Below are 22,749 nucleotides of genomic sequence, written 5' to 3' on the forward strand. Positions count from 1 at the left end.
ACTAAAGAAACTGAAGTCCAAAACATCAGGAGGACTAAAGAAGGCCAGACAAGTCCATTCCCCCCCCCCTCAACTTACATTTTTTACCTTCTTGTTCCAGGGCCATGTGGGTTTACCTGGGTTGAGTGGGCTTCCTGGACCATCGGGCAGAAAGGTAAGTGCGCTTTATGGTTGACTTTTGTCAAGAATAAATGAGATTTATCAATATGGGAACTTCTCATAAGAGGAACCTCTGGTGGAGCAATGGTGTCTCTAGTCTGCACTATTCCTGACTGTAATTGGCTTCCTTGACTCACATGTTAATCCAAGGCTGCATTTGCACTGCAGAATTAATGCACTTTGAGACCACTTTAACTGCCATGGCTCAGTGATATGGAATTCTGGGAAGTGTAGTTTTGTGAGACATTTAGCCTTCTCTATCAGTGCTCTGGTGCCACAAGGAATTATGGATACTAGAAATCCATATCACTGAGCCATGGCAGTTAAAGTGGTTTCTGCTGTGCGGATGCAGCCCAAGAAGTGGCTCCAGGAAGGCCGTACAATTGGACTGCAACTTTTGCAAAGGTTAGGGGTGCAGTAGCCCCCTGAAAGTGGAAAACCATGCATATAGCCCCATTATTTTATTTTATTTTAATCTGTGGAACACTTCTATAGGCACTTATAGGTCCTCCAATGCAAACGTTTGGTAGAAGTTGACCATAGAATGGTGCTGTAAGACCTACAAATGCCTAGAGAGGACATATTAGTCAATTTTGCTAATAATCAAATCCACAAAAGCTTAACCCACGAATGTGGAGGGGTGACTGTAATCAATAGTGATCCAATTTCTTCTTCTGTGGCTTCAGTGAATGGAGATATGGTGGCAAATGGTCAATGGGATGAAGGTTGGGCAATGGCAGTTCCACCAAAAAAAGGTGGAAAGAGGGAGAGGTTGCCAAACAGATCCTTTAAATGGAAGCTGTATTTTATTAGGTTCCTAATTTAAAAAAAAAAGTGGGGAGAGAAAGCTGTTGGAAAAATATTTTTTTGGAGAGAGGGAAAAAAGATCCTCTGTTGGCACAGCCCCACTGAAAACACCTTGAGCTGAATATACAAGCTTCTCTGTTTGCCTGCATGTTTTTAGGGAAATGGCCAAATAATCCTGGAAGCCAGTTGACTGAACGCAAGGCAGCATTAGAAAAAGTAATCTGCCACAGAGGGGCAAAGGAGAAAATAGGACTTAAATGGCTGATAGACAATGGTTATGAAGTTAAATAGTTTTAGGGGAAGTTTGGGGAGAACTATGGTGAGGTACAGCAGTCAGATGGCAAGTCTGGAAAGAAGTATTACGGGTCGGTATGGAAAGATGATTAAAACATAGTCAAAAATGGTTGAAAAATTGGCTTCTTGAGTTTTGAGAAACCCTGATGCGGAGAGTCATACTCAAAATGGAGGATGTTTTGAAATTCCTCCTGGACAGAAGGCAGGAATAGAGGACACATGCCGGAAAAGGAGGATGCTGGCATGTTCTTTCTGCTACCTCAGCGATGTTTTCCTTGGATCTTTCAATTTCTTAACTTTTCTGAGTTAGAGACACTTTTTAAAAAGCTTATATGTGCATGGAAGAAGCCACATGCTCTTGTTTTGTGCCATAGTTCACACCAAAAGGTATGTCCACCGCATGGTTTCCCAGGGCATCGGTCCCACTGGCGGGTTGGCTGTTCCTATTTTGGGTTTTACCCCACAATCCTCGTCCGTCTTTTTGCAAAGTATATGAAACAGCTGACCAAACAAGTAGGGAGACCTTTTTAAATGTTTCAGACGGGGAGGGCAATTCGTGGTTTTGGCTGAGCAGCCGTTCTCAGTATGGATGTCGGACCAGAGTTTTCCAGAAACCGTTCTTCCCATGTGCCTGAACTTTGGTGGGTTGGGAGGGGGGTCTGCATGGATGCATGAACCAGCACATGAGCCAGCCTTGGAAAATCTTAAGGTAAAAAACCCAACATGGATGTTTCATCTGGTAAAAATTAATCACAACTCCTGTAGCTCATGGAATACATGCTCAGTGAACAAGATGTCTCCCTGAAGTTCATTTGGTCCTCCACATCCACTGATTCAATGAAAATATTCCAAAAATATATAAATTCCAAAAAAAGCAAACCTTGATTTTAGTCATTTTTATATAAAGGACACCATTTTACTTCCAATGTATATAATGGGACTTGAGCATCCACAAATTTTGGTATCTACAAGGGGGTCCTGTAACCAAACTCCAACAGATACCAAGGGCCCACTGTATAAGATTTGGCACAATGCATGAGATGGAAGTCATGCCTCCTGATGTGTTGAACTACAACTCCCATCATCCCCAACTAGCATGGACTTCTAGTTTCCGCCCTGAAGAAGCATAAGCGTTGCTTGTTGACCATCGGCTGTAAAACTAGCCCATTCGTTGGCCAACTGGTTTGAGGCGCTGTCATCAATTAGTGTTGGATTGGTTTGCTTTGCACAGAAAATGGCCGAAGTCTGGTTACGTAAAACAAAGAACAGACGTTGGAGAAAGAAAGACAGATCGACGGTCTCAGCGAAGAAGAGCGAGAAAGCCACAGCCAACATCAGGATCCTGGCCAATCTGAAGGCAATGCCAAAGAGCCAGTTGTGGTTGCAGTAATGGCACAGTTGGCCAGGAAAAACCAGGCCAGATGGTTTTGTGGCTTTGTGGGCCTCCTCTGATCCTCTAATGGCTCCTCATAGAGCTGAAGGACCCAGATTGTCTTCTTGAAGGGTTGCCGACATCTGATACTCTCTGAAGCACGCAATATATGCTCGGCTATGGCTTTTTTTTTGCTGCCTCTGATCCTGTTGCGGCGCTGTCAGAAATGTAAAGTACTTTTTTGGATCTCAAACAGGAGCTGGAATGCTTTCAGCTCCCCATTAAAGGAGGCTTGCATTGGGGTGGTTGCCGTTCGTGCTTGGCAGGCGCACAGGACTCCATTGCTTTCGTCACCGTTGCATTCTCCCTTTCCTGCAAAAGCATGTCAGCCTGTCACTTTGACTCTAATGGGTTGAATTGGGATGGCTGCTGTCTTTGGAGATGGGCAAAGTGTGACGCCAGAGTTGTATGGGGACCCACAAGGATGCTTTTGTGGTCGTTGGCATTGCAGTCTCTCCAGACTGCCCTTTCTCTTACAAAGATGTAGGAGAAGGAAGGATGGAAGATTAAGTGTCTCACCTGAAACCTTCTGCAGCAGGGATCCCCAAACTTTGGTTCTCTAGATATTTTGGACATTAGCTCCCAGAATTCCTAACTGTTGGCCAAGATGGCTGGGGCTTCTGGGAGCTGAAGTCCAAAAGCCTGTAGGACCAAAGTTTGGGAATCGCTGATCTACAGGTTTAGTTTCCCTTATCCGAAAATCTGAAATATTCCCAAACCCCAAAACTTGTTTTCATACATGGCCGATGTAGCGGCACCTTTGTTTTCCGGTGGTTCAGTATCCACAGATTCTGTTTCATGCACAAAATTGTTTTAAAATAGTTGTATATAATTACCTTCAGCTATGTGTGTGTATATATACTGTATATATAGAGAGACATGCATATATACGTACACCTGGTGTATATATTCATATATACCTTTATATAAATATAAATGAATTTTCTGTTTAGACTTGGGTGCCACCTCTTAGATATCTCTTTATGTACATATATGCAACTACAGCTGTTCCAAAATAATCTGAAACCCAAAGCGCCTCTGGTCCCAAGCATCCTCACGATCTCCATGGTATGTCTGCTTGGGGACATTGTATTTTCACTAGTGTTTTGGAAACACTTTAACAAGAACAACAACTCATTAACTTGTATTTTGATTATTTTGAACAGGGTCAAAAAGGATATCCAGGCCCATCCGGTCATCCTGGAGATCAGGCAAGTCATTTTTTTGCTTTGTTGAGACCTTTTATGAGAGTGTCATGTGGCTAGGGATGGGGAAATATAATCAAATATGATCAAAATATATTTTAAAACGATCACAGATGTGTTTCTTAAGTGCTGGGAAACCCTGATAAGGAGACTCCTGGACTTTTCAGTTTGGGACTCTATGCAAAATTTGCAGAGGAAAGAGCATTCCTTGTGCAGAGATATTGTTAATGATGAATGCAATGTGATTATTGCAATGGCTTGTTTGTGCTCAATTCTGACCCTGACCCTGAATTTTCTGTTTTCTGGACAGGGCGAACGGGGACCCGATGGAAACCCAGGTGCCAAAGGTTATCCTGGCAGGCAGGTGCAGTAAATCTTTCTGTGCTGTGCACAGCATTGGGATGGGAAGGGGGAAAACACAGGTAGAGGACAACTTCTGTGCCCCACAATTGCAGCCTTCACGGGTCTGCAATCTTCATCGCCTTCATTCTCTGCACCAAGAATACCCAGCCTTTCAGTGAAATGGGTCCTAGCCTAGCTTCTTTTTTGTGTGCATTGTACAGACCATGGTGCGATGGTAAATTCTGAGACAGAGGCGCACTTCACAAAAATTCCCATAGATGAACTTCATGGGATGCTTTTATAAAAAGAAAGAGATGCAGGTGGCTATAACTGGGGAATTCCAGCAACAAAACAATGCTCCTAGCAGAATTCATTTCTAAGAAGAGCAGGCTTTTTGCAAAGTAAATGAATCTTAATGACCCCAAAATCCAAGTGCATTCGGTGCACTCTGCTCAAGCAACATCCTATTGCACAAGTGGTTGCACTTCCTCTTCTTTATAAGGGAGGATATGACGCCATCTTTGAGAAGGCTTTATTTTATTTTTTTGAGGAAGGGCAGATTTATCCTTGGCATTTGGGGAGGCTGGCATGGGCAGTCGCCTGTGCCATGCTGTTCCCCAACCAAAGTCAACAGTAACAGCTTCATCTTCCTTTATTTTTTTGTGTAACTTAAGGGTTCATAGCTTTCATATTATAATAAAAGATAGCCCAGAGATAGTCCAAGAAGTGGCACTGAATCTGCTTTGGGTTTTAGTTTGAACCTGGAAAGGGGAATCTGATATGCTAAACCCAAGCCTTCAAATGGCTTCAGCAATTTGGATAGTTGTTTTAAAATTCAGATGTAAATACAAAGTAGATTCACCACCATTTACTTGTTGCCGCTTTTCAATATACAAGACCAGAAGTTGGACCGGATACTTTGGGGTGTGTTTTAGAAATATTTGATTATTTGAAGTTAAAGGCTTTCATGGCCGGCATCCATGGTGTTTTGTGGTTTTTTCGGGCTCTGTGGCCATGTTCTAGAAGAGTTCATTCCTGACATTTTGCTGGCTAGATATCATGTGTGACTTTGTTTATACTTCATTCGTGGGCTTGAACCTTGGCTTTGTTTATTTCTGTCACATTGCTGTGGAGAAACTAAAAATCCTGAGGTAAAAGTTGTCTGAAACATGATATAAAATGTATAAATAAATGTTTTGTGAAAGCCAGGCTTTGCTGCAATGGTAAAAAATTGCCCCAGAGGGATGAAAAGTTTCCCTCAGGCGGCCATTTTTTCTCTTCAGGACTCCAAATGTAGGCTTCGGGATTCTATTTTAAGTTGGAAATCTGGTTGTGTGAGAGAAAGAGTTGGTTCAAACAGTACACACACACACACTCTCTCTCTCTCTCACACACACACACACAGTGTGCTCTTTTTTACGCGGGGGATCCGTTCTGGACCCCCCCCCCGCATAAAAAAGTGTATGCTCGAGCCCCATTGGAAATAATGGAGCTCATGCATGGCGCGGTGGCACAGTGGCTCGCACATGCCATGGGTGCACGCTTAATTATTCTTAATGGGATGTGCCACACATTGCACTCCGCGGGCTCCCTAGCAGCTTTGAACGTATGCTGAAAGCTGCGTATGGTGCACCCACATATGGCGCACTGTGTGCCTGCATATGACGTGGGCGCACTGTGTGTGTGTGTGTGTGTGTGTGTGTGTGTGCGTGACACACACACACACACACACACACACACACACCTCTTCCATGCCAGCATTCTCTGAAGATGCCAAAGCCACAGATGCTGGTGAAACGTCAGGAACAAACTCTTCTAGAACATGGCCACATAGCCTGAAAAACCCACAAAAAACTATATAATATTTGATTACATTTTTAAAAATCATAGTTTGCACGAACATTGTATCACAAAAGTACTGTCTCATTTTGAACACCCTGCTTCAAAATAGTTTTATATAAAGCGTTCTTTTAATTTTTTTGGCAAAAAAAAAGTATCATGAAGTCTCATGCCAAGAAGTCTTGTGTGCGAATGATGGGCCTTGAACTATCCTTAAAGCAGAAACTTGGGATATGAGCAAATTCCAATATTTCTACAAAGATAAGCAGACTCCACAGTTGGAATATTTCTCCCTTTGCTACTGAAGCTTTCATTGTCAGTTTCTCATCTAGAATGGAAAGCTACTTTTTTTGGGTCATAGGAAGGTGACATTTCCCAAAATCTCCCAATTTGTATGGACAGTAGACATCTTGCTTGGAGAATACTGGAAGTGGTGACACTCTCTCAGCTTCAGAGGATGGCAATGGCAAACCTCCTCTGAACAAATCTTTCCAAGAAAACCCTAGAATAGTTTTACTTTAGGGTCACCATAAGTCAGAAATGACTTGAAAGCACACAACAACGACAAAGATTGGGGAAGAAGTAAGACCCTCCATTTTCCCATTTGGTTTGATGAGGAATTTTGTTAAACCCTGCGCTTTTGCATGCTTCTTTTGCTCATAGAAGAAGCTGCATGAAGCTCTGTATTTTCCCTTTAAATCTCTTGGGGCCAACACAACCCAGCTGTCTATATACCAAATTCTCCCAACTTGGGTATGTTTACTTTCCCGACTAGGTTTTTTACTACTTGTTACTTCTCTCAGCTGGTGTTGGCTTTTGCAAAGCTACGGAAAAGGTGGAGGCGTTGGCTTCTTTTTGGCTCATGGATCAGATCGGAATCCAAAACGTGTTAACTTTGGACCGATGGTACTGCAAAACACACAAACAAACAAGGACGCTTGAGCCAAAAAAGAGCACAACCGGACACTAGGTTGCTTTTTGCAAAAAGGTATGTGTCGGAGACAAGCCGTTTGACTTCATTTACGAAACAGACAAAATTCCATCCGGCTTCTGGCAAAAAGGAAATAACCGCAGAAGTCTTTTTGAAAAATAATAAGGAGAAAAGTGATAATTTCAAGGCTGCCTGACTGCAACTTGGAGCTCAGTTCATCTTTTTCACTTGCCTTTCGTCGGCCCTATTTCCAGTCTAGCGTATACTATCCAGCCTTCTGAATTAAAAGGTTGAGCTTTTTACAAGTTTCTAGTCCTTAGGCAATATGTTCAAAATGAATTCCTAAAGCAGGCGGAGAAAACCATAGCAGGGACTTTGTGAAAATGCAGGCTGAATCGCAACGTTTTCCTCTGAAAACGGGCTGGAAATGCAACCCAGAAGTTTGCTTTCTGCCATCCCACTTTTTCAGCTGCTTTTAAAATGTCCTAGTTTCCTCTCTCCTTTTCCCACTTTCTCCCTTTGTTCTCAGCTTATTTCCATTGCTGCAAACTGAGCTCAGATTGCAAAACTTGTTTGCACTCGGATGACTCAGTGAGGGAAAAGAAGACGAGGGAGATTCTGGAAGTTGTAGTATCTCCCCCTCCCAGCATTGCATCAGCACTGCAAAAATAACCCAGTTTGACGCCGCTTTAACTGCCATGCCTCCATCATATGAAATCCTGGGATTTGTAGCTTTTTCGTGACACCAGAATTCTCTGACAGAGCAATCTAAAGAGCTCACAAAACTACAAATCCCATAGCATTGAGCCATGGTATTTAAAGCAGTGCCAAACTGGATTATTTCTGCAGTGCGGTGCAGCCTAAATCTTTGTTCATCTGTACTTTTTGATTTGAAATGCTATTTCCGGTGTGTTTGCTCAGCTATTCTGGAGTGAGTTTGAAACAAACTCCCTTCTCCGAAATCCAGATTTCTGCTGAATCACATTCTTGCCACTATTAGGAAATTTATTTATTTGTTGAACATTTGTTGTTGCTGCTGTTGTTATCGGCATCATCACTATTATTATTATTATTATTATTATTATTATTATTATTACTTCTTTCCCCTCTTCCATTCCTTCCTAGCCGTCTCTTGGACTCGCTCCCGCTTTTGAGAGAGCAAAGCCTCCACTTTGGCACAGCGTGCAGAAGTGAGAAAAAGCATTTATAACAGCTCCACATTTATCTGTCTCTTGTTTTGTTTTTGTTTCTCTCCTCTTGTGTTTCAGGGTTTACCTGGACCCATAGGGGAACCTGGTCCAAAAGGCAGCCGGGTAAGTAAGAGCCAGTTCTTTGCCTTGCCACTTTGCCATCGGCCACCAAGGCTTTTCCTTGTCCAAAATGCGCAACAAGTGTGTAAAGTAACCCAACGGCAGCGGCTCAGTTTCCAACAAAAAAAACAAAAAACACCCTGGAGAGGAGTCAGTCCAGAGTTAGGAGGGAAAGCAGAGGAGAAGTGCTTTGCTTTTTCCTTGCTGGACATTTTTCCTAGTCCAGACGGCTTCACTCTCCAGGTTGCTTTTTGCTTGTAGTGTCTGTTTCGTCCTAATGCACCCCAAGGGCAGATTGAAGGGAGATTTAACTGTGTGTTAAAAAGCAGCAGACAAAAGGCTGAAACCCCTCTTGCTTGCCTGGGTTAACTTGCTCCATTCCAGATTTGCTTATTTCTCTGCAAGAAATCACTTTTATGGGGCTACCACATTCGCCAGGGTTAGGGGTGCCTATTTGTTTCCTCTCTGTAGGAATCACTGCATCCTCTAGTGCAGTGGTGGAGAACCTTTTAGAGACCGAGTGCCCAAACTGCAACCCAAACCCCACTTATTTATCGCAAAGTGCCATGTACCTCTGGATTTCTAATGACAAACTCTAGTGAAGTCTGTGTTGGGACGATGGTACGTGTGCCCACAGAGAGGGCTCTGAGTGCCACCTCTGGCACGCGTGCCATAGGTTCGCCATCACTGCTCTAGTGCAACTCTGTGGTCAACATCTGGCAGATGTCAACCATAGAATCATGCTGGAGGAGCTGCAAATACCTATCAAAGTGGTATCTTTAGGAAACTCCAGATCTTCCAGCACAACTCTATGGCCAACATCTGGCAGATGTTGACCATAGTGTGCCAGAAGACCTACAAATACCTAAGGAAATGGTATCTCCAGGAATCTCCAGGTCCTCCAGCACAATTGTAAGAGCAGCAAGTTTCCAGACCTCATGGAAGGAGAGAAGGATTGTCAAAGGGCAGAGGCGGTTTGTGAGACATCCACAAGCTATTTCTGCATTTCCCCCTAAATAACAATGATCAGACTTTCCAAGAACTGGAAGCAGCACACTTCCCGGTTTCTAGGTTTTGTATCTTCATGGGGCTGGAATGGGACAGATGAGAACCAAAGTGCCGCAGCAAATGTTCGTGTTGGAGTAGAGTTTTAAACCTAGGTTTAGTTATTCATAGTTCCAGTACTGTAACCGCTCCTCCTCCTCCTCCATCAAAGCATGTGGAGGAAGAAGGACTGCTCTCTGTAGAGGCGAGATTTGCTCCTCAGCCCTGCTTTCCCGAATGAAGAACAGCTGGAACCGATCTGCTTTGTCCTTTCCTTGGCCTGCCAGCAGCTGTTGCAGAAGGAAGCAGCCGCAAACTCTTGGCCAGTTCTCTGCAGAGTAATCATTCTCGGTATCAAGGGCAAGCAAGCTCTCCTCTCCCTCATTGTTCGGCGGTGGAAAGTTTTATTTCTAGACATTTGAGTCTAGTTTCGAGAACTAGGCAACCACACTCTGACTGTCAATCGTTCAGGGAACAGACAGAGGAAGACGAAGGCTGGAATAATATTGCAATGTTAGGTCTTCCTAAATCCTGAGGCTGATGTCTCGAAAACATGATTCCCGATGGCTCATTGTAGAATTAGACTAGGAAGAAAACCTCTGAAGAAGCAGATGGATATCATAATTTAGAAAACCTCTGTGCCAATTCCCTAGGAATCCTCAGTTTTGGATGCTTCCGGTACCATTTTGGTGGTTTGTTTGTCCCTTTCTTTTTATATATTTTTTTGCTTTTGCAGTTTAAATATAAACATCTTTTTGGCAAAGCGCTCCAAACAGTGCAGAATAAAAATATCATAGAGTAATTTTAAGAGACTGCTTGTAATAATAAAAGCATCAAATACAATGTGAAGTGCCAAAGTACCAAAGAATCATGCGCTAGTTAGCAAGGTGCTTGCAGGCTTTCCCCAGATTTTAAAAGTGTTGAATCTTGGCTGCATCTGTGGAAATAATCCACGTTGACACCACTTTAATTGTTGAGTAATGTGGAATCCTGGGATATGTAGTTTGTTGCGGCACCTGAACTTTCTAACAGGGAAGGCTAAATGTCTCAGAAGACTATGGTTCCCAGATTTCCATAACATTCCATCATGGCTCTCCAGCACAACTCTATGGTCAACCTCCGGCAAAATTGCGCTGGAGGACTTAGAGATTCCTAGAGAGAATAAAATCAAAACCGCAAATAATAGAATCTGCAAAATTTGGAGCTGCAAAGGTGGAGGGCCAACTGTATTTCCAGACGAAGAGATACGAAGATCTTAAATGCTTCCACGCATTGTTGGGTTAACCTCTTACGGCGCTATCTCAGTAGGAATTTTGGAAATCAGCCTGGAGTTTATAAACTCTGGAGACTTGATTTTGTTTAGACCTTTCCATTTTTGAGCCAGATGGGCCTGCGTTTTAAAATCACGTGCAAAAAAATATAAGAGAATGCGAACCTCTTTTGGATTTCCTGTCTAGGGGAGGTTTCTGAAGATGCACGGATCTTACTCCTCCGCCACCGCCTCCTACTCTCTGGCTGCAAACTATAAATCACAGTGACGCTCCTCTGAGCCAATAAATCTGCCTCCCGTCTTTGTCATGCTCTCTTTTTCCTTATGAGCCATAACTGCTACCAGCTGGCTCTCTTCACCAGGAAAATTGCAAGAGATAAACAAAGGTTGACCCCCCATCAGCAGTTTTCATTCCTGAATGCAAAAGACAGACATAGAGAGAGAGAAGAGCGCGCATGGAGGAGGTGCTGGGAAGGGTGCAAATCAGCTGTTTGATATCCAAAAAATGGCTGTGATAAGGGAGTCTGTACTCTCAGCTGTACATTTTTTATTTCCATTTGAGGCTGGAGGAGAAGACAAAGGCATTCCCGCGCAGGAGGAGCAAGGCTAAATCATCGTTCCAACAGTCACAAGGTTTCCTCTGGCTTTTGGATTGCATTAACTGACCGATTTGCCAAATGATCGTTTCTTGTTTGTTGTGTGACGATTTGGCCCTTGGGTTCAGCCATTAGCACAGCGGCCAAAGTTTTCTCCTAACGGCCGACACAGAAAAACCAGTAACATTTCTTTTGGTGTGTGATACTATCAGCAGAGTGACTTGTGAGCTAGTTTCTAAAAAGAGAGGCAGGGTTAGTGGGCTAATGTCAACTAGAGCGGTGCTTTTCAAAATGATGCTTCGTGGACCATTATCATTGGTTTGCAAGACATTAGCTGCTGGTCTGTGATGGATTTCCAGGAAAGACAGAAATGATCATGTTCTGTAGGCAAAAATATGGTGCCAGTCCCTAACAGAAGCACTGGGCTAAAGGATTTGCTTGTGTCCCCTATTAGTTGAACTTCCTGAAGCATCTTCTGAAGTGGTTCCCAAACTCTGACCTTCCAGGGTTTTTGGACTTCAGCTCCCAACATCCTCAGCCATCTTGACCAATGGTTTGGGATTCTGGAAGCCGAAGTCCAAAACATCTGGAAGACCAGAGTTTGGGAATCACTGTAGGGCAACTTCAAGTCAGGGTTCATTGCAGAAGCCTAACCTGGATGTGTTTTCATGGCATTATTTTTTTGGAGTAGCATACCTTGGCTCACACTGAGCCTCATGTGCCAAAGAACTGGGTGGATCTCCCTCAAGCACAGACTATGGGACTGATATTGTGAGTTGTTGGGTGGGGATGTGAACAAGGGGTGAGGATGGAAGTCAGCTGAAAAGGGGAAGATCTGGAAGAAGGTGAAAATGCCAATGATGGAATTTGTTCTCATTTTCCTTCTCCTCTCCGTAACTCCAACCTTAGTGCGGAAGGAGTCAGCTTGCAACTGGATAGGGAGAGCCTATTAAGGATAGATATAAAGGGTCTATGGGTTCCAGGTTCCTATGAGTTATAGGAACCCATGTAGTTATGGGGTATGACTCTGACCTGTAAGGTTGGCGTGAGGGGGATTCATACCAACCAACACCACCTTTTGGATGTGTTCACCAGCTTTGAATTTGAAGCACTACAGCTCACAGAATACCCCAGCCAGCATGGCTACTGGCAGGCTGGGGGGTCCTGGGAATTGTAGTTCGAACAGCCACGTCACTTGAACTTTGACCACAACTCCCATCAATTCCAGTCGCTGTAGGTGTGCTGGTCAGGGCTGATGGGAACTGTAGACCAAGACACCCAGAGTGTGTCCAGGTTGTCTTCATGGCTCCTTCAGGTCTTTGGGCTTTTTTCTCTGGTGAGGTCAGGATGCCAGTCCAATGAATATGACTTGTTGTTAACTTGGACCCAAGCTGCATTTCCTCCCAGGTGTGCTTCTGAACCAGCCCCAGGTAAGGCCCCTTTTTCTCCGTCCCGGCTGGCGGGCACCTTCCTTCCCGGAGGCCTCACCATCCCTGGCGTGGGGGTATGTGCCCTTGGACTACATCGTGGGAGCCAGCACCATGCAGTCCATGGGCATATACACTTGCCTCAAGGTTTATTTCGTCACGGCTGCCACCTTGCCTGGACCCACCGCTGGAGGACGCTCTACTCGATCCTGAGGGACAGCAATCCCATTATCCAGCCTTACACCTCTCTCTCTCCCCACCTCTTCAGAGAAGACAAAACCCTATTTGTTTCTTCCTCCCTCCACTTCCACAGGGATACATTGGTCTACCAGGATTGTTTGGGCTGCCCGGTGCCGATGGAGAACGAGTGAGTATTTTTTGGGCATCTTGGTCTTCTTATTCTTTGGCCAGTGATGGCTGGTGGCTCACATATTCCATGGGTTGGTGAATCTGTTCCAATGTGAAATCAAAGGCTTTCATGGCTGGCACCCATAGTTTTTTGTGGGTTTTTCAGGCTGTGGCCATGGTCTAGAAGAGTTTATTCTGCTCCAAGTTTTGCTGACATTTCGCCAGCATCTGTGGCTGGCATCTTCAGAGAATGCTGACATGGAAGGGAGTTGGGTGTGTTTGTGTCTGTGTGTATATATAGAACATGTGTGTAAGCAAATATACATGCCGACCTGTGTATTACACAGTATACCCAACTGTCTTCCATGCTAGCATTCTCTGAAGATGCCAGCCACAGATGCTGGCGAAATGTCAGGAAAAAACTCTTCTAGAACATGGCCAGAGAGCCCGACAAACCCACAAAAAATCTGCTCCAAGTTTTGGATAATTCTGAAGGTGTTGTCCAAGTGCTGAACCTGGTTTGTAGCTAGAGTTTGGCACCCTGGATAGCTCCTGCTCCACTCACATGGGGACCAGCTGCCATTGCTTTCCCTGGTGAAATGCACCTCTTTTGCTTTATGTTCTCCACTTCCTGCAGTATTTCCTCTTTTGTGGTTTGGGCTATAAAGAGAAGGAGGTAGAGGAAATTGCCATTTCACATTTCTTTTTGAATCCTTAAACAAAAGAGAGAGAGAGAGATGGTGATGGTGGTGATGATGTCAGTGGTAAACTGAGGGGTCAAGCCAAAGGAAAGTCCACTCTTGGTCATCCTAAATGGGTGGCTGGAATCGCTCTAGGAAATAGGAATCCTTTTTTGCTTAGGAAGATAGTCCATGCCATCACCATGGAGGTTTGCCACATATGGAGACTCATGTGTTCATGGCTCTTAACCTTTGTTGCATTCAAATTTGTAGTTCAGTAGTAGTAGTAGTAGTAGTAGTAATAGTAGCAGTAGAAGTAGTAGTATCAGCCATAGTAGTAGTAGTATCAGCCAATCTTGATCCATAGGTAATTCTTTGCTTTTCCATTTTGATGCGTATTGTAGTCTCGCAGCTGTCGCCATGTACAGAATCAGTCTCCAGTTTTTCTTTCCTTTCCCCAAATAATAATAATATTCCCCCCTTTCTTTCTGCTTTTCTTTTTCAGGGGGTCCCCGGAGTTCCTGGGAAGAGGGGCAAGATGGGTAGGCCGGTAAAGTTTTTCTTCGTCTATTATGCAGACTTTTGCTCAACCTAAATGATAAGAAAGGGATGAAGGAACGGTGGCGGCGGGTGTGGGATGCGGGCTGGAAAGGTGGCGCATGTTTGGAGGAACGTGAGTTGAATTTTTAGCTATGGGTTTGTCTTTGTATTGTGTTCGGCCAAGGAAAAGGCGTGTGAAGGACACTTAATTCATAAATGGCATGCCCATAGTTGCTCACAATTAGGGTCGCTTCCGGGCACCATTTTGAAGGGGAAACGGGGGAAAGGAAAGTATTTGGAAGGAGATGTTGATTTATGAGGGGTTGGGGGAGAGTTTTTGTGTAAGCCTATGGCAAACTCATGACTTTCATAGGGTTTTCTTAGGCAAGGAAGACTCAGTGGTGCTTTTGCCAGTTCCTTCTTCTGAAATAGATCCTATATTACCAGGTATTCATTGATGGTCTCCCAGCCAAGTACTAAATGGAGTTGACCCTGCTTTAGCTTCCAAGATCAGACATACATATCATTTTTCTCTCTGTCTTCTCACCTATTACAGAATATAATGGTTTTCTGCTCTTTGAATTAAGATATAGCCATGTTAGTCTGTGGAGTAGAGAGATCTTGTAGCACTTTTGAGACTCACTGAAAGGAAGAAGTTGGCAGTATGAGCTTTCCTAGATTTCAGTCTACTTCCTAAGATGCTTTTGATGGAAGGAAAGCCAGGGAAAGACATACATACATATACATATACATATACATACATACATACATACATACATATATATGCTATAGGTATCCGACAGAACATCTTCCACTGCAAAACACCCACATATTGGACAATGCACCATTTCCTCCCTTTTCCTCTCCCATTTTGCCCTGGTAGCAGTTTTCTGTTGGTCTTTCTCACAATAAACAGCACATGAGAATAAATCTCTCTCCTATGTTCTGTATATTCTATGGGATAGAAAGGATCAGTGTGTGTCTGTGGAGGGAAACGGTCCCATCTGCCAATGGCAGTGGCCAAATGGTCACACCAAAGGCATCTTGAGCTCATTTCTATAAAACTGTTTTTTTTAAAATAATAATAATAAAAAAAAAAGATTGGAGAAAATCTTTGACTCGAACGTAAACTAAACAAGGCAACGGTTGTTAAGTATGGAGCTCTGGTCAGGGGTTTTATTTTTTGACATGATTTCACATACAATGTGCCTGAGCGCTGAACGTTTTCCAGCTGTTGCTTTGGCTTTTGCAATATTCCATTCAGAAACCCTTCTCTGCTAAAAATTACCGTGTTCGTTTTCGGGTTTTTAAACACATGGACGCCTCTCCCTCCCTCCCTCACCACTCCGCCGCCAACCTTTGGGAATTGGTGTGGATTCTCTCTTTGCAAATATCTCTTGCTTAAGTCAGGATTTTCTCTCTCTTCCTTGGTGTGTGTGCTTTTTTTTTTAAAAGAAAGAATCTATTTATATAAAACCATGTGTAACTAGAATGCCAAGTTACAATGTGCTATTAATGTCGTCTAAAACAAATATTTCAGAACTGATCTCTGTATCGGTGGTAGCCGGTGGATGCCATGTCAGTGGGGATGGTGAATCCACTTTAGATTTTAGCCTGGATTTTAAGAGAGCCATAAGTTGGAAACAACTCGAAGGCACACAGCAAACAGCCACTTCGTCCCTTGAGGAACCCAGTTACTTTCAGTTTGCAAGTCAGTTTTAAAGATAGAGGCAAAGATCTCTTGTAGCACCTTTGCGACTAACTGAAAGAAAGAAGTTGGCAGCCTGAGTTTCGTCAACTAAAGTCTACTTCCTCAGATGCATTTAGGAAGTAGACTTAAGTCTCCTTAAATGCATCTGAGGAAGTAGATGTAAGCCTATGAAAGCTGATACTGCCAACGTCTTTCTTTCAGTGAGTCTCAAAGGTGCCACAAGATCTCCCTGCACACTTATTCTACAGACTAATGCTGCTTTATCTTTGGATGCAAAGATTTGTTAAACATGGAGTGTGAAAGAGTTGCCATGTAGTTGTTTGTCTCAGGAAGCCAAATATTTTTTTGGTCTGCTGCTGTTAGTAACCTCTGTCTTGCATTCTTGAGGTAGATACACGCATGCAATCCCCTGATTTAGGGCTTCTTCCTCCATGTGCAAGGGATCTCTTGCAATGCTTTTGAGCATGTTTGTGACTTCCTGCATGGCAGGCGGTTGGGTTGGATAACCTTTGAATGCCTCTTCCAGCCCTGTGGTTCTATGATCTCTCTTTCTCTTTCTTTGCTCCTCCCAAACCTGGATGCACCCCTTCCATAAATGGACCAATATATATTATAGACAAGGGCTGCACACAGCCAGATGTTTACATGTCCCTTGCTCTCGATGGCAATAAAACCTCAATAGATGGAGCAGTTGGGAATCTGGGTTTGCTGCATTGTGTGGGCCTCTTGGAATGATGTAAGGATGTTTGGGGAAAAAAACCAGAGAGAGAGAAAGAGAGAGAGAGAGAGAGAGATTAAAATAGACGGCCTGGACGTGAGTCAGAGCTTGAACTCTTTCCAAGGGAGTTCAGCTCCGCGGGACGTGAAAGGAACATGATGACTCGGTCTTGGAAGCAAGGATTGGAGAAGGCCCCCAATGCCGCCTCTTACTCCGTTTTTACTAATCCATCAGCAAGGCAAGCCTGAGTGGGAATCCAGCGGTTTCCTTGCCTGGTGGTAGTCAAAGGGAAGATTATTTCTCTTGCCCGGTCCATGAGCAATGGGAAATCCTGGCTAATCTTTCCCCATTTCCTTTGGGGAAAGTAGATTCACACAGGGTTATTTATAAGAATGCAAATAAACTCCCTTTTCTTCTGTCCAACAAGGAACAAACCATAAAAAAAAATCCCAATAGTACAAGCCATAAAGGAACAGGAATGAAACAGCAGCCTACACAGGCAGTGCCGGAGCTTGGAAAAGTTACTATTTTGGATGACTGCATTCAGCATTTCCAAGGCCTCATTCCCACTTACAGATGAAACCCCATGATAGGTTTGCCTTAGGGTTGTCATCAGATGGAAATGGCTTGAAGGCACACAGCAAAGTTGATAATGCGAACAAGCAAATCAAAGACGGCTGTAGACTAGGACACTTTGGACTGATGGTTCCTCAGGAGCTTCAACTGTACAGGAGTCTTGGTGGTCCTGATTCTTGATGTCTGATCATTTGTGGGGGGGGGCTCAGCCTGGCTTTAAGGGGACTGAAGACCCCTTGCTGCTTGACCATTTCATCTTGACATTGTCCCCATTCAGTCCATAAAGGGGAGAAAGATTTCCATTCAGAGTCCAGCTTCCCTGATGGTGCCAACATAAACTCTGGAGGGTGGGTGGGTTGTTTTCTTTTATTCATTCCCCTCTTTTCCCTCTGTGTCAAATGCACCCTGAACTCGAATCCCCGCCTCCACATGTTCTTCCCCTCTTCTCTACTTGTTTCTTTCTTCTTTCTTTTTTCTTCCCCTTAAAAAATAGTTTGATTTGCAAATTCCATTAGGAACCAACTTACCTGGACGGAGCCAACTGGCAAACAAGGCCTTTCTCAGACAAGACCAGAGGGTTGGGTGGCTCACGCAGCGTCGAGAGTGAGCCAACAGGAAAATAAAAATCCCATTTTTGAAGAAGAAGCCAAGTGGCTGGGAAGACCTGCCAGGATTGTTGGAGGTTTCTGCCAGATAACCTCCTTTTTACACTAGCAAAGGGGAAAAGTTTCCACCAGAATTGGATCTTCTGGATGGTTGGGACTCGTTTTCTCGCTGCTCACCTGACGGTTTTGCATTGGGCATCTGTGGTCCATACCACCAATAGCTTGAAAGCGTTACTCTTTTGGACTTGGGATCCCAGCATCCATCAGAGAACATGGATTTTGAGAACTGCATTGATATACTGTATCATTAAATACCAAAATTGGAAGAATACATGCCATAGTGTTTTTGATTTCTACATATAGTTCCAAAAGCTGGATAGTGAAAAAAGGATGACAAGAAGAAAATTGATGCATTTGAAATGTGGTACCAGAGGAGAGTTTTGCAGATACCATGGATTACTAAAAACAAATGAATGGGTCCTGGTGCAAATCATGCCTGGACTATCACTGGAGGCTAACATGACTACGCTGAAGCTGTGGTACTTTGCTCATATCATGAGACAATGTAACTCATTAGAAAAGACAATAATGCTTGATAAAGTAGAAGGCAGTAGGAAGACCCCATTATAGATGGATTATAGATGGTTTGCAAGACCTGAGCAAAGCATTGAAGACTAAGGTTCTTGGAGGTCTCACTTTTGTGGATCTCCATAAACTGACTTGGTGCCAAATTGCAACAAGTCACAAGGATATTTTGGGAATTATAATCCACATCCACTCTTCAATGGAACTTTTCTATTTTCTTCTTTCTTCTTCTTTGGTTTCCCAACCCTTCCTTGGTTACCCATCCCATTCCCTCTCTGCTATTTCAGCCTATTGTAATGGGAAGGGGGGGAGGAATAGCTTATCTGTGTTACTTGTAACCATCTCCCCCAGTGACTCCTTGGCCATCGCAATCCTGGAACCCAGCCGTGCCCAGTTGGGAAGCTGCATAGCTTTCCCATTTGTAAAAGATGCCCAGAAACCCAAAGCAGCCAAATACAAAAGAGCAACATCAGTCTCCTCTTGCTAGCCTGGGTTGCGCGCTGCAGGAGAAGGGCAAACATCTCTCGGCTGAAATGCTAGGAATGTGAGCTGTATGTTGATCCAGCTCTTGGAAAAAGGTGGACCAAAAACACAGCAGATAAACAAAGAAGGAGTCCTGGATGAGGACTGGAACTGCTTTGTAAACAGTGGGATGTCTCTGAACCTCAATGTTAGGATCAGGTGTTAAGCTCATTTGTGTGTTTAGCCCAGGGCTGTGTATTTTTGAGGACAACAGCGATGCAAAGTCTCAGACTCCTTCCCCTGTGGCTGAGAGTGTGTGACTTGTCCAAGGGTCACCCAGTGGGTTTCATGGCCAAGCTGGGAATCGAACCCCAATATTTGGAGTCAAAGTATGACGCTCAAACCACTGCCCCATGCTGGCTCTCAAATCCAGACAGAATGAAATAAGATCCATTGCAACACTGAAAATACTGGACCTCACTGACCAGCTATCTGATTCCATACAAGGCAGCTTCCTATGTTCCTGGTTCAAATCCTTGTGTCCCCATCTAAGCTGATCCTGTGGTTGCAAACATTAACCTCCGTCTGAGAAAATGCAAAGAGATAGCCGTGTTAGTCTGTAGCATCGCTATGCAGAGAGATCTTGCAGCACTTTTGAAACTAAGATGAAAGAAAGACGTTGGCGGCATGAGCTTTTGTAGTCTTAAGCCTACTTCCTCAGATGCATTCCTCACATCCAAATACATCTTTTGGGTTTTGGGCAAGATTCTTAATTCATTCGATCTGGATTTGAAAGCCACCATGGCACAGTGGTTTGAGTGTTGGACTTTGACTTCGGAGACCAGGTTCAATTCCCAGCTCAGCCATGAAACTCACTGGGTGACCCTTGGGCAAGCCACACTCTCATCCTCAGGGGAAGTCCATGGCAAACCTTCTCTGTGAATAAATCTTGCCCAGAAAACCCTACAAATGTATTTGCAACTCTTTCATTACTCTGGTTTGTTTGTGTTCAAAATCACTTTCAGTTCAATGTAAAGGTCAGGGCTGTGTGTAGCAGAGAAGCTCCCATTCGCAAACTGTTTGAAGGAGACGGACAGGGTAACCATTTCTTAAAAATAGTTTGGCTTCTCGTAACTTTTTATTTTATAAAAAAAGGAGGTGGAAGGTTTAATAGGCTTTTTGGCAAGGGGAGGAACACATTTGCACAAAGTGGATTTACTAGGGGCGGCGAACCTTTTTGATGCTGCAAATCTTACTACTAAAATCTCTGCGGCTCGAGTGTTGAAATAGCCATTTGTAAGAGCGGAGACTAAAGGCTAGAAGCCCAGTCCTTTTGAGTGACATTGCAGGTCGCTTCTGTGCCAAATATCTACTTGGTAAATGGGAGGACTGTGCTTTGCAAATGATAACTATCTCCGCGGAATAAACTGAATTCAGATCAGCTCCCCCTTTCCCCTGAAAACGGATAATATAGCCACTCTTGCCCATCTGATTAACTAATATGGAAAAAGCTGCAAGAAAAGATGATTTGTATGACTCCCTGCATTGACTTGAAGGCTGCCTTTGATTCTATAGAAGGAGGGCAGCAGGGTAAGCTATGTGCAAAACCTGAAACAACTAATCTCCAGGGCAGATCATAGGTTTCTGGCATTAGAACAGTGTACATAGACCCTCTCTTTGAAAGGCGAAACTGCTTTCTCTGGCCTATTGCTAAATGCAATCTGTGCAAAAGGAGGGAGAGCATAATTGCCTCCTTTCTCTTTAAGTTTAGAATAATAATAAGGAAGAGGATGCAACAGCAATAGCAGCAGCTGCTTGGGTTATAGATAGGAAAATCCTAAGGGACAGCCGAATTGAAGACAGAGAGAGAGAAAAGATCTGGAAACCTACAAATGCAGGTTCTGGGAAAAGAAAACAAATTTGGCTCCAGTGGGCAGCTTACAACATTAAAAACACCATAGAGTTAAAAACATACAAAAGCAGTATATTAAAATAGAATTAAATTACTACAATAATTAAAACAAATTCAGTGCTAAAACCAAGTTTAAAAAGATTAAAATGCTTAAAATACATTGAAACAATATAAAATCAGGACTGTCCCTCATGTCACCTTAAAAAGAATAGAATAATGAGGCAAAAGTTTAATGTCTTGTATTTACATCCTTCATGTCTATATACTGTTCTGCTTTGTAACCAAGAGGTTTTCCATCCTTTCTCCTTCCTCTCTTCAGGGCTTTCCTGGCGATTTTGGGGAACGTGGACCTCCTGGCATTGACGGCAACCCAGTAAGTTGGCAACCATTAAATTCTGATGTTATGTCTCTCTGTTAGGCTTCACTAGGGAACCATCCGTTGTCCGATTGGGTTCGCCTCCTTTGAAGCAGGTCTCGGTTGTCACGTTCCTTTCCCTCTTGAAATCTTTCCCATCTTTTATACAAAGTGCTAAATACCTCCATCAAACATCTAAGAAGCATGAGGTCAACTAAGTGCCATCTCCTTTCTCCCACTCTCTGGTCTTGTCTTCTGTTCCTCTTTTGCTATGGACTTCATGAGCTGGGAAGAATGACAACCCAAAGCCAACAACAATAGCAACATGGTGGCTTTGTGTGGTTTTCTTTTAACCCAGTGCTCCATTCCACTTGGTTCTTATGCTTTTTGAAATGTTATTTTTGCAATATTTTCAAGCTGTGGATGGTTGAATCCATGGATGGAGAATATTTGGATATGGAGGGCCTGGAGTGTTTGCAGTCCTGGCATATCCCCTGAGCATCCAGTCTCTTCTTCAGACACAGAAGACATGTTTGGCTCCTGGACACAGGGCATGATGGGACCAACTGTAGATAGTTAATACCCAAAGGCCTGAGTAAAACAGAAAAGTCTTCCCTTGCAGACAGAAGGAGAGCAAGGATGGGACCAGGATAGCTTCTTGTGGAAGGGAATTCTGCAGTCTGGAGACAGCCACCAAGAAGTCTCCTTTGTTCCTATAATGGAGAAAGCCCTTCCAGTTTTTTACTTCTGATGCTGGTGGAATGACTTGGTCTTCCCCTTCGGCTGAGAACAGTAGACTAGTTTAGGCAGTGTGGAGTGAGCAATGACCCTTTCTGCCTCCTTGCAAACCAAGAGGAGCTAAGATGATATGTGCAAAGAACAGCCAGTGATGTCTCTCCATCATCTGTTACTCCAGGCTGTTTTCATTATGGTCTTACATGGTAGAGCCAAGCTTCTCTATAGCCCATAGTTTTCTGAGATGGAGCAATAGGGTTTTCTTGCCTTTTTGGTGTGTGGCTATTTCATTGGTGAGAGGGATAGAAATCCTTAGATTTCATTTAGAGAGAAGAAGGGCCATAGCTTACTTTGCTTATACTGTATCTGACAAAGCTTCCAGATTCAAACTTTTAGATTCAACCTTCACTGTAAAGGATCTCACTTGTACAGATGGTATTAGTGACCAATATGACTGATTGGCTGAATTGGCTAAAATCCATCTTTTAAAAAATCCAATCCTCTCTTTAACTGAATTTCTTAAACCAGAGGTAAAAAGGTGTATTGGGCCAACACATTGTGTTTTCTTCCCTGCTCTTAAATCTTGCTTCGATATCTCTGTAGCCCCCCTCAAATTCTACATTTGGGTTGGTTTATAAATACACCTCTTTGTGTGTCTTCAAAGCAGACAGCTGTTGGGTGGCTTGCATGGCGGAAGAGGAGAGATAAAGTGCATGGAGAATGCTTGCTTTAGACACAGTGTATGCTCCCATTGTGTTGGCTGATCTTGTGAGAACGCAAGAGTAGGAGTTGTGCCAAGAGTGCGAGAACAACCCTGCATTAGGGATGGACGTTGGTGGTTCTCCAGATCTTTTTGGTCTACTACT

General features: G+C 43.7%; 1 protein-coding gene across 1 annotated transcript in view; it reads left to right on the top strand.

Moving 5' to 3' along the window:
* The window catches only part of COL27A1 (collagen type XXVII alpha 1 chain), a 103,589-nt gene that overhangs the window by 23,804 nt on the left and 57,036 nt on the right, over positions 1 to 22,749 (top strand). Inside the window, exons 7-13 of the mRNA XM_042479175.1 lie at positions 101 to 154; positions 3,859 to 3,903; positions 4,208 to 4,261; positions 8,278 to 8,322; positions 12,970 to 13,023; positions 14,190 to 14,234; positions 21,113 to 21,166. Of these exons, the coding sequence (XP_042335109.1) occupies positions 101 to 154; positions 3,859 to 3,903; positions 4,208 to 4,261; positions 8,278 to 8,322; positions 12,970 to 13,023; positions 14,190 to 14,234; positions 21,113 to 21,166 (351 nt within the window). The remainder of the gene's footprint in view (positions 1 to 100; positions 155 to 3,858; positions 3,904 to 4,207; positions 4,262 to 8,277; positions 8,323 to 12,969; positions 13,024 to 14,189; positions 14,235 to 21,112; positions 21,167 to 22,749) is intronic.

Source organism: Sceloporus undulatus, chromosome 7 (genome assembly GCF_019175285.1).
Source record: "Sceloporus undulatus isolate JIND9_A2432 ecotype Alabama chromosome 7, SceUnd_v1.1, whole genome shotgun sequence".
Lineage (NCBI taxonomy): Eukaryota > Metazoa > Chordata > Lepidosauria > Squamata > Phrynosomatidae > Sceloporus > Sceloporus undulatus.